This window comes from Scomber scombrus, chromosome 24 (genome assembly GCF_963691925.1).
Source record: "Scomber scombrus chromosome 24, fScoSco1.1, whole genome shotgun sequence".
Taxonomy (NCBI): Eukaryota; Metazoa; Chordata; class Actinopteri; order Scombriformes; family Scombridae; genus Scomber; species Scomber scombrus.
The window spans coordinates 5,856,316-5,868,683 of record NC_084993.1 but is presented as its reverse complement, the minus strand read 5'-3'; the positions used below and the strand labels follow the sequence as shown (position 1 = coordinate 5,868,683).

At 39.0% G+C, this 12,368-nt stretch overlaps 1 protein-coding gene across 1 annotated transcript in view; it reads left to right on the top strand.

The window, feature by feature from the left end:
- si:ch73-383l1.1 (receptor tyrosine-protein kinase erbB-4) overlaps window positions 1-12,368 on the top strand; it is a 238,891-nt gene that overhangs the window by 174,358 nt on the left and 52,165 nt on the right. The window contains exons 9-13 of the mRNA XM_062414855.1: window positions 1,301-1,427; window positions 2,736-2,809; window positions 3,537-3,627; window positions 4,897-5,096; window positions 7,793-7,925. Coding sequence (XP_062270839.1) covers window positions 1,301-1,427; window positions 2,736-2,809; window positions 3,537-3,627; window positions 4,897-5,096; window positions 7,793-7,925 — 625 coding nt within the window. The remainder of the gene's footprint in view (window positions 1-1,300; window positions 1,428-2,735; window positions 2,810-3,536; window positions 3,628-4,896; window positions 5,097-7,792; window positions 7,926-12,368) is intronic.

Below are 12,368 nucleotides of genomic sequence, written 5' to 3'. Positions count from 1 at the left end.
CTCAATAGGATGAATATCTGATTTTATACATATACTTCCTGCACCTCCCGGCCCCCCACTGCATTCAATTCACCACATGTAAAGAGCTTATGCAGTTAAACCATTTTAATCGAATAGCTTTATGCTAACAGTGATGATACTGGATCAACAGTAGCCCACAGGAATTACTTTAGAAGCTTTACAGAAAAATGTAATTTATTTTTATGGTAGGCAGATTTTTTTTAAATGTGCTTTGAGCTGATTTACTGATTCAAATGTATCCCCGTCCCAAATATCAACATCTTCTTTAATTTCATACTAATGCAATACAAATGCCATGTAATACCCACTTCTGTAATTACATCCTCATCTGAATAGTCAATTCAACAAGATGCATAAACTCTTCTTTATTCCTTTAATTTGTGTATTTCTTTTAATGGTCTGATCTTTCTCCACTTTTCATATTACAGCTGTACATATTGCCATACACTCATTACATATTGGAGGATAAGTATGACAAATATGGCATAAATGAACGTGTTTGATTGCCACAACACTTGACATGTTAATTAACATGGAATCGTCCCATAACGAGAAACAGGTCTGCTCTCTAATTACAAGTCATTTTGCACAAGAGTGTGAGAGCTAAATGCCTAAAATGTCTAATGTGAAATTAAACAGCATTACTTGAGTTCAATACAGCAGATTAGCCCCTTCATCTTATTGTTCTCACAAAGGTAACTGATCTGCCCTTTTCCTTTTGGAGAGAAGACAGTAGTGTTTTCCTTTAGGCTCCATGTATGGGTTGTGGCATCCATTGATTGGCTAATCTCTTGATTACATCGTCACGCAGCAGGGAGGGGTTAATGAGGGATAGCCCAAGGAACTGTGGGAAATGATAACAAATTAACATTTCAGATATGGAATTGGCTGGTATAAATCACTATCAAAAACTGGTTACACCACTTAATGCCAGCCTTATTCATCATCCCCTCTGCCTCTGTCAGAAATAGTTGGCTCACACAAGACCGCAAGTGTAATTAATGCAGATGTAATGAATTCATTATATAGAGGAATGGGCTGTGGACTGGCCCATGCTTTCATCAAAAAAATTCCAGTGCATGGCGAGGGGCCATGGCCTTGCGTATGCACCAAAGAAGTATCACTTTTTTCTGGTATATTGTCATAAAAGAGTATAATAGCTGATAGTGATTTCTCAAGATGAGGTCTCTGCTCTTCAAGGACATTATGGATATAGCAACTTAAATGTTAATTATTTGGAATAATGTGTGACTGCGTGTGTATGCCTTTGTTTTGTCAGTATGTGATGGCATAGGGACGGGCAGCCTGCAGACAGCTCAAACAGTGGACGCCAGCAACATAGAAAAATTTGTCAACTGCACCAAAATCAACGGCAACCTCATCTTCCTTATAACTGGCATTAAAGGGTAGGTGAAAGCACACACAATACCTTTGAGTTATTCTTTTCATACTTAGACTATAATTCAGACAAACTCCTTAATATTTTATGTCTTTGTGGAAGGTTGGAGGTATTTTGAAAAGTGATGTTGGTTTAGCTTCGCTCTATTTATGGACATCTGCAGGATCAGATAGCAGCCCATATCAAAAGTAGGGAAATACACTGCTGAACTGATCCAAACATGGATGGATGAAAACCAGGAAAATACTTATTTGGTGACTTGCAGGTCAAAACTACTTCTACAATCAATCTCCAGTTTGGTATCTGTAAGGTTAAACAATAAAAAAAGATTGGTAAGTTTAGCTTAGCTCAGTTTACAAGATCAAGTTAGCAGCCAATATTAAAAGTGGAGAGATGAACCATTGAACTGATTCAAGTATGGATGATTGGAAATTAATAAAAAAAAAAAAAAATGATCTGGTTAAAAAAGTTAAAATCCGTTAACATCAAGCTATAGTCAGACATCTAGTTAAGTCCAGCTAAGTTTAAGTCCAGTGTTAACTCTCCATTTAGCCCTGCTAGTTGCTATCTTGTCTGTCTTCTTTGTGCTGCTGGCATATTGAGCATCACTAAAAATGCTGATGGTGATGATAGCATTGCGAGTGAGCCAAAACAATAAAGTTGAGGGGCTGTAAAATGAAAAAATATGAGCTGGATAGAGCTAAGGGGAACTGAGGAGTTGTGTTCCTCACTACAAGTAAACCCCTTTTACATTACATGTAGGCATTTGATCAATTGCTAATATAAAAAACTTTTGATGGGAGCAACAATGTGGCGATTGCACTTGAAACATAGTCACTGAAGAACATCCTATCCACTTCACATCTTTATGTTGACAATACACTACCACAGCAGATGGATAAAAGCCTGGTTGGTACTAGACTGCTTGAAAACTACTAATTGACTGGCATACCAACAGGATAGATATAGGTCTAATAGATGTATAAAATCAATCTCCATTCATGTCCCATTGTATCCATAAAATCCAGCTTGGGAAAGTTAATGAGAAATGTTCTTTCTGCAATCAAAAACCCCTGTCAAAGAGCCCTGAAGCTCTGAGGTTAGCGTGATGTGAAACTATGAAAGCATACCAGAGGAAAGGAAGACAAATTTGGTACAAAAAGCATATTTTCTCAATGCTATCTTTAGGATCACAGTGCTTGTATCTTAAGAGCTGTGTTATAAATAAGGACCTTTGGCAGCAATATGTGAATATCGTTTTTGATAAAGATAGTATTCACTTCTCTGTATGTCTCCACTTTGCGTTTTTCTCCAGGGACATGTATCATGGTATTGGACCTTTGGACCCTGAGCGTCTCAACGTGTTCCGCACTGTGAAAGAGATCACAGGTGGGACTGCTTCACTGGAGTCACCTTGGGAAAATTGACTGAGAAAAACAATATTATTATGTGATGTGTGTGAAATATTTGGCCTCTGAGGTGAATGAAATCTTGAGGAATAAAGTGGAAAGCTCTATAAAAAAAAACCTCAAAAAACTCAAAAAGGTGCTCTTTTGTGGATTATATGTACATGCTTTCCGTATGTGTGTGCATGCTTGTGTGTGTATTTATTCATTAGCTATTAGAGGCCTTAAGGGATGAGCAATACCTCGCATACAAACCCTTTTGTCATATTAAACTGCGACTTGCAGTTGAGCCAAACAGCTAATGGAGTGAAACTGCATTTTCATAATGAAAACCCAAGCAATAAGGAAGAGCAATGGCCATTCTATCCCAGCCATTTCCTGCTTTATCCCTTTAATGTCATTTCCACAGATGCTGATTTGATGTAATCTGTCATTAAAGGCAAGTGCAACCAGACAAATTGTGCAGAATATTAAATCCATTCTTTTAATTAGTGTATATTTTCTTCTCTGAGCACATTTCCTACAAAAAAATGGGCTCAACTTTACAGAGGCGGTGCAACTCCATGACTATGACCAAAAATTGCAGTGCTTTCTTAATTTGGATGTAGGCAAAATAAAACTGAGAAAATAGACCATTTGTAGTTATTTCTCATGCACTATTTACAAAAAAGGAGAAGTCTTTTTTTAACTTGAACATGCCCTGTCTTTAGGTTACTTCAACATCCAGTCTTGGCCGGAGAACATGACAGATTTGAGTGTTTTTTCCAACCTGGCAACCATTGGAGGTAGATCGCTTTACAGGTATGTGCTTGATCACACTTCAGACACAGATTAGATACAGTTCATTCCCACATTTTGATTAATTCAAACTCAAGATAAGCACATATACAGAGAGCCAGCACAACAGACTAGCATTTCTCCTAGAAGGATGAAGTTCATCCAGTTCATCTACTTAAGTTATCAGCTTTCAGACTGTGGCCACCCACTCTCCTAAATACATAGGATGGGCATGTAGTCGAACAATATAGTAGGATGAGTAAGGATAGGATGCAGAGAATGGTATCTGGTATATAAAATGCACTTGTGATTTAAAGAGATTCATAGTCTAAAAGGATGATTAATGGATTTCTATCAAGTGTCAACAAGCACCAAACAGTCTACATCTATATCTGGCTATACACATTATCCATCAGGTTAGTAAAGGTGCACCCGCCATACCATTTTGTGTGCTTGATATAATAAAACATGGCCTCGAGATATATATATATATAATTTCCACTTGCAGGGCTTTGTACCTCTTCTAAAGAGGTCATGGTTGTTGATAAATGAACAGTAGTACGACTTGCTGCTGCTTCATCTCAGAGAGATTTTACATACAATTCCATTTCACTCATATGCAGATGACATGCTCATATTATATGCTGTCTTTGTTCAGAAAGACCCTTCTGTCTCTTTCTCTGTCTCTCTCTCTTTCTTGCTATTTTCCTGTGTTTGGATGCTTACCGTCGGAGCTAATGAGCTGCCGGCCCATTTTGTCCTGCACAGAAGCCTTTTGAAGCGTTGCCGTCACGCAGCTTTGATTAGCCCCGTTTTGATAACAGGTTCTGTGTTCGCTTACAAGTGGCAGATCCGAGGGATAGCGCTGGCAATGTCAAAGGAGAGCCGGCCTTCTTTTTCTATACACCAGCGATGTTCCTTGAGCTCAGCAATGTTTCAGTGCCAGTCAGAGATGAATAAGTCTCCTTCTTCATCCTCCTCTTCTTTCTTTCTGCTAGATTTATTTTCTTTTCACAACAGTTTCTCCTGTTTTACTGTTCTTTTTTAAAAATTTGCTCTTCTCTTTCTACTCTCCTCTTTATATATCTTTCTTTTTTATCCTGCCTCATCCTCATCCTATGTCTTTCCCTATTATTTCCCTTGTAGCCTCTGTAGCGCCATGGCTACAAGGCTGGTCCACTGCTTAGGTCCAGACTTGAATACCTCAACATCCTACTTACTTTGGTGATCCACTGACTTTTCCTGATTTCCTTCTTTGTTTCTCTTTCCCTCCCTCTTCTCCCGCAGTGGAAGTGGTATATCTCTGTTGATCCTCAAGCAGCGTTGGATCTCCTCCCTACAGTTCCAGTCTCTGGACGAGATCAGTGCCGGTAACGTCTACATTTTCAACAACAGCCGCCTGTGCTTCTACAACACCGTCAACTGGACCTCGCTGTTCAGGACCCCGAGCCAGAAAGTCCTCATCCGTAACAACCGAGACCCAAAGGAATGCAGTGAGTAGTGGCATTGCATAAAATTATTCCCAACTTTTATTTAAACACAGGATGTTTAATCTGTAACAAAATACACTAGTAGTATGTTCAAAAAAGTAAATAAATCATGGAAATAAATACACAAAAATGACAAAGCTGAGCTGCAAAAGAAAATAAAATGCCCCAAATATATGCCATAATTGCCCTAAGTGATTAAATTGAATGACAGTGATAGATACACAAATTTGCTAATGTAAATTGAAATGTAAGTTTAATAATCAATCTAATAAGGAAATGTGTCATTACATTCAAATTGTGTATTTTAGAATGAGATTTTCATATGCTCAGTAATTTTGAATTTGCAGATACTGACATGGTAATATTACCCGCAAATAATGAAGAAACTAGCCTTAATTACTGTAGTAATAAGCTACCACAGGAAACCTTCATACATGCTTGCACATAGGAGCTCACACACACACACACACATACACACACACAAACACACAACAATCTGTAGTAACCAAACACCTATTAAATACTCCTGTTCTCTTATTTTCTCTCTCATTAGTTCTCAAATTAATTCCAAAACTCAGGTTTCCTTCATATCTCTGCAAATCCAGCTCCACCCCAGCTTACACGCTGACATGCCCGTTACCAAGGCGACGGTATCACAGGCATCTTTTGCTTCTCAGCCATGAAAGCCCTTATTCAGCTCCCTCTGAGGAAAGTGCTTGATGCGTCATGCACAGTGGTGGATTAAGCTCACTGTTAACCACAGGAAGATGGATACCTGATGGAATGATGAATAGTCTACAAGTGGTTTAGCTGCAGATGTTGGAAAACTGACCACAAAGGCTTGTTCAAAGAGAATTCTAACAATGAATGGAGTTATAATATTAAAAGAGGAAATATCACTATTGTTGCTAAAAATTGCAAATATTAGCCATCAGTTATCATTTAAAAAAATATGTTTATAATATTTGTTACATTTTAGCAACATGTGTGTAGCACCAGTGAGAAAGACTGAGATAAGTAGAGAAACACAGACGTGGGCCACTATAGTTTTTCTTGTCTCTGCCAGGCTGCGGTTGATATCATTAGCCAGTTAATGAGTGTTTGTGTGTGTTAGAGATCGATCGATACGGCCTTACACAGGCCTCTTCATTAGGCTCAACCCCCTGTCTACCATTGACTGGCTCGGCTGTTGACAAAGGGTTCCGGTCCCCACCGGGCCACACTCCCGGGGCCGTGGGTGTCGGTCATCGGATGGAAGACACGCCGAGTCTGATGAACAGCATTGATTGTTGTGCTTCGACTGAAAAAAAAGGCTTAGGGTTCTGGTTAGGGTGGTCTTAATGGCGGAGGTGTTGGGAATACCAATGTTTGCTCATACAGCTGGGCCAATATGCACTCACACACATACAAATATGCATGCATGTGCACACACGTATAGGGAGATGCACATTCAAGCAAGAATCCATATAGTGCAGCACAAACATATTTTCTACAGGCTGTAGGAAGTGAATGTGAACACACAAATTAATTTTCATAATACATCATTATTGAATAATTCCCTTTTTATTCTTGTATGTGATTGCTCAGTAGTTTTCTATTAATCATGCATATAACGCATCCGGTTACTCAGTATGTCTAAATTACATTAGATGTGTGTGTGGGCGTGCATCTGCAGGCACATTTGTGTCTCCATGTGCAAATGCCTTTGAGCATTCATGTAATTTATTTTAGAGATGCAATTAGTCAATTAGCTGATTGACAGAAAATAAATTACCAACTATTTTGCTAAATGATTTGAGTCATTCTTTTAAAGAGAAAAAAATTCAAAATTCTCTGGTTCCACCTTCTCAAGTATGGATTTTTTCTGGTTTATTTAGTCTTCTATGAAAATAAATTAAATATATTTGAGGTATAGGCCATGTTTGATATTTTATAAAGCAAGGCAAGTTTATTTATGCAGCATATTTCATGTTATGTGGAGCATAAAAACAAATACTGCTTCCCAGGTTTAGTTTTGACTCTGTAAACAGAATGCAGACCTGTTCCAGAAAGCCTGAAATATCTAGATGGTTTATAACATAGCAGAATATCAGAAATGTATTATGCCCTAAACCATTCAGTCCTTTATAAACCAACAATAGTGTTTTAAAATGGATTATTTCACAGACAGGAAGCCAGTTTAAAGGCCTCAGAACTGGAGTGATGTGATCCACTTTTTTGTGTCTTAGTGAGGACTCAAGCAGCAGCGTTTTGAATCGGCTGCAGCTGTCTGCACTTTTTAGGGAGACCTATAAAGACACTGTTACAGTAGTCAAGTCTACTGAAGTTAAATGCATGGACAAGAGACAAAAGTCCTTTCACCCTTGATATATTCTTCAGGTGGTAATATGCTGACTTTGTTCTTAGCTGTTAAAATTCAGGTCTGAGTCCATGACTACTTGGTTTGTGGTTTGTGGCTTTTAACATTACCGATTGAAGCTGAGTGCTGACTTTTAATCATTTTTCCTTGGCTGTAAAGACAATTACTTAAGTTTTGTCTTTGTTTAGTGAAGAACATTCTAGCACATCCAATTGTTGATTGGTTCAGTGCTAGTATTGGGACATAGTGTCCTGTTGAAATGATTAATTGAGAAAAATAAATGACAGATTAATAATTATTAGTTCCAGCCCTAATTTATTTCCCTCTTTTCACTCTGCAGCTCAACAGCGTATGGTGTGTGACCAGATGTGTTCAGATGACGGGTGCTGGGGCCCAGGGCCCGATCAGTGTCTTTTCTGCCGATACTTCAGACGGGGCCGCACCTGCGTTGAGTCCTGCAATCTCTTTGATGGGTGAGTAGTCCACTCCAAGAACACTTTTATTATGATTTTCTTTTCTTTTTTTATTGGAGGATTCTGGTACTGTGTGTTTAAGCTGACCTCACATAAATCTTCAAAACAAAAATGAGCAGTTTCCTGAATGTCAGATCATTATAGTTTCAGGAGACTGCATTAATTCCCTTGCAAACAGTGGTACATGACTAGCAGAGGAAATAAAATCAATTTAAACAGCTTTGATGCATGAGAATGAAGTCAAAACATCCTCAAGGGCTCTGGAGGAGGAGAGTCTAATTGCCGATTGGCATGAATATAATGAGATGAACCAATGAGGAATTTCACCCTGTGAACCATTAACGTGAGCAGTTAAAGGAACATTTGGCTGCATGTTACATCCATTGTCCGAAATCAATTTGAATATATTGTTCAATTATTATACTTTATCACAAATTGCCCATTTGAGCTAGCAGACATGAGTGTTTACTGCCCTGAGCTAGAAAATGACTGACATTTCAACAAAAGGTCTTACAGTGTCCACACAATCCAGCGATGATCTGTTTTCAGTGGGAATAACTGCATTCAGGTCATTGCTTTATGGCCCCAAGAGGCACATCAAAAAGATCAGTGCCAACTCACCTGTGGAGAAACACTTCTTTATAGATGTAGTTTTCAGCCTTTTGTGCTGCTCTTGAATGAACGAGGAGACGTTGTGAATCACTTGAAAGTATCTATCTAGAAGAAGACTGTACCGGCACTGTCTGCCGCAAGATAACTATGACTTTCTTCCAACCTGTGATGTCAAGCTAGTGTTTTCCCCTGGGGAAGAGGAGAGGGTGCATGTATGTGTGCAGGAGAAAGTGTATGAGAGCGAGCAACCCTCGGTCATGTTGACTTCTTGCTGGTCCTTTCCCGGCGCCGTTTGTGGGAGGGAAGCTTTGAAGTTGCCGGGAAAAACAGCTCACAGCGAAGGCTTTGAAGAATACTGGAGCGGGAGAGTCGCATGGCAGGGAGCTGCTGAAGCACACTTGTTTCCCATACTGTAAATACAGTCAGTCTGCATTCTAAGTAACATTTGACAAGCCCACTCTTTGCTTTGTGTCACTGCCCTGAACTGTGGAATCAAAATGTCCATAACCTAAAGGTTTGCCTGGTGTAAGAAGTCACCACCTGCTAAGCATCAGTGCTTCAAAGATCTGATGTGGCAGATAAATGGTTGCTGTTTCAGATGGAAACATTGGATAACCTGCCTTTCCCTCCCTGGTGACTGATATAAGTTTTCTGACAGTGTCCGCCTTAACCCAATAAAAACTTAATATATTTTTAATAAAAGTGTGCACTGTGTACTCATGTACATCTGCAGTTTCACCCCAGAGAAAAGCATGAAGTTAATTTCAAGATGGGCTTTGCCTAAATTTGAGTTACCTAACCAATTTAGTCACATAATAAAATGGAGATCTCATAACTAACTGGGACCTCTTTTCATTGCTATAAATATACAAATTAATACCATACATCAAAGTAACTGTTCATAGTGGAAAATGTAAATTCAAGTACATTTAGTGGCATCATGAGTTCTAGATCAAAAATGATGTGGATGCCATGAATAGTGCAACACAAATCTAAACTTTATTTCAGGATTTAGGAGTGATGGCTGCTGCATGTCTAAATACAACATAACCCTAATCTAGTGCAGACAGAGAAAGACAACCTTAGCAGTTCCTTCCTCTACATGACAAAACAGACCTTTGCCTCTATAGTGACATATCTGCCAGTACAATAATTATTAACTTTTGACAAAGAAATTCTCTTCATTTTGGATGCCATGATATTTTTGTTTACTTTAGGTAGTTAATTCAGTCTGGTCATTTAGTAATGCTTTTGATTGCAAAAAAAAAAAAGTGTACTTATTAGGATTTTTCAACTTCCCCTGAATAAACATGGTTTACTGTAAGGTGGTTACCCCAAATGTATTTTCTATGAGACGCAAATAAATTGTCCCCGAAGGCTTTGTGGGATAGCATCACAGTATTCACCAGCATTGCAAGACAAAGCTGAAAAAGTATTATTTAAAAGTTATATATCTGTGGAATATTACTGGAACATTATTTAAATAAGTACTGATTTTCACTTCATGGCTGCATTTTTATCATTAATTAATCTACCAATTACTATCCTGTGGTCTATAAAATGACAAAGTCAAGAAAACCCAAGATAGCATCTTCAGGCATATGGAATTGTCTGTCCCACATTCAAAAACCCAAAGCTATTCAGTTTATACTGATATGAAAAAGAGAAAATCAGACAATCCTCAAGTTTTAAAAGCTGGAACTGGAGGGGGTTTTGGTGCTTTTTGCTTGCACAATTAAAAACTTATTAAAACCGTCTTTTCAGTTCTATTTTACACCCTCACCTAATTGGAGAAAGTGGTAGCTTGCTTACTCGATTTACTCAATACCTGTTACGTTATTCTATGCAAAAAGTTGCATATATGTTGGTTGATTTTTTTACTTCTATAGGTGAGAAGAAGAGTGCCATAAAACTAGGCTCAGCCAATGAAACAGTATGGCATCATCTACATAGATATGACTATAAATGTTTAGTTTAGTGGGTTTAGTTCATGTGTATAAAGTTCTACTGTATAGTGCGGCAGTCAGTAAGTTGGCTTGAATATCTGCCTTAAGATATGTTTTCAGGTTGGTGATTCTAAACCTTAAGATTCCTCTGCTCGCCCTCGTTATATGTCTCCATTCTTAATGAGGAAAGGCACTAATTCCCCTCAGTTTAAACGTCTGTTGAATAAAACAAAGGAAGAGCAAACTGTAGAAAAGTGCAAGAGGGGAAAAGAAAACGTCAGAGATGGGGTCCACTGGGGGTGGAGGAAGAGGGAGGAAGCGGATTAGGGAGGCGTTGAAAGTGTTTAATTAAAAAGGTTGCTCTGGTGGGTTGGCCATGCTTTGGCTTGCTGGCAGTTTGGAGGTCTGAACGGTGGACACAGTCCTGCTTAAATTCCTGCTAAAACAGGGCTAATCCCCCATCAGGCCGTACCCCAATGGGGCTTTGGCGCACACTTCCAGCCGTGAAGGGGGCCAATCAGGAGGAACGGCTTTGACGGAATGGAAATGACCCTAGAGAGCACCGCTGCCGAGGTCTTTGTCTTTCACCCATTATTCTGCATGTATTTTTTTCCCCTCATTCAACAAAAGAGATATCTCTCCACTGCCGTTTTCTAAAGGATTCCCCTGGATGCAGTTTCCAGGAGAGAAATCTAATTTATTTTGGAACAAGGGAAAGAAAGACTAGGGAGAAATGTAAAGAGAGCAATTGGGAGTTTCCTTTGAGTCCATGGAAAACATTATTAATAAAAAGGACACTGTGATACTGGATGTTTGGATGTTTCAGACAAAATCATGTGAACACGAACCATTAGGATCATCAAAAAAAAAAAAAAAACATGACATTAAGGCTCTGCAAAAGGGAAATCCTGGGTTTCATCTTCACTTTTATTGCCCTTTAATGTGATACAGTTGAACTTGGGAGTGTCAGAATGTCTGTAAATTTTTTTTTAGTTTTTTCTTTTAGTTTTCAGAACCAAAAGATGTTCATGTAATATTCACCTCATGAAAATGCGTAAAATATATACACACACCCGCAGGAGATCTGAATCTCTCAGTGCAAAATCAGCTCTGTTGAATCTTTATTCCACTCGAGTAGCATCACATGCAAAGACAAAAAAAACACACACACAGGGAGTCACTCTTATTATCCCACCACTGTGAGAAAGCGGCTTGGTGGTAACGGGGTGAATCCTCCTCGGAGGGTATCTGTCCTCTGCATCGGATGATCGATCCCTCTGATGTGAAAAGTGTTTTTGATCGGCAGCGGTTGTTATTGACAGCAGCCAGCCTTTGCTCGCCAGAGACACCTCACTTCAAAAAAACAAAGATAATGCGCTGATTCGGACACAAACAAGGGGGGAAATTTATAGATCGGGTGCACACATGCACGCACATAAGGATTCAACAGTATGGCCCGAGGCACTTTGCAGCTTCTGCCAGTGTAATTGCAGTCTATAAACCCAATATTGAGATGTATTGTTTACCTCTTTTCCTTCAGAAGTCTAAGTGGAAAACAAAACCATTATGAATTACACACATCTGGCCAAATAAAGATCTGGTGGAACTCCTACCAGTTGCACACACTGCAACAATTCTGGGATTTGATAAAAAAGGATGAAAAGCTTTCTTTGACTCATCTATTTTCCATATCTTTCTTCTATTGCTTTCATCCTCTTACACTCCCTCTGTACCTGCCCCTTCACCTCATCCAAAGTAAGCTTTTGTCACTACCTCATCCCTGGCCTCTTCTGCCATCCTTTTTCTCATTCTCTCACACTAGCCCTGCTCTCACTTCCTCCTCCCATCACACATCCCCTCATGTTTGTCCATGATTTAAAAAGCT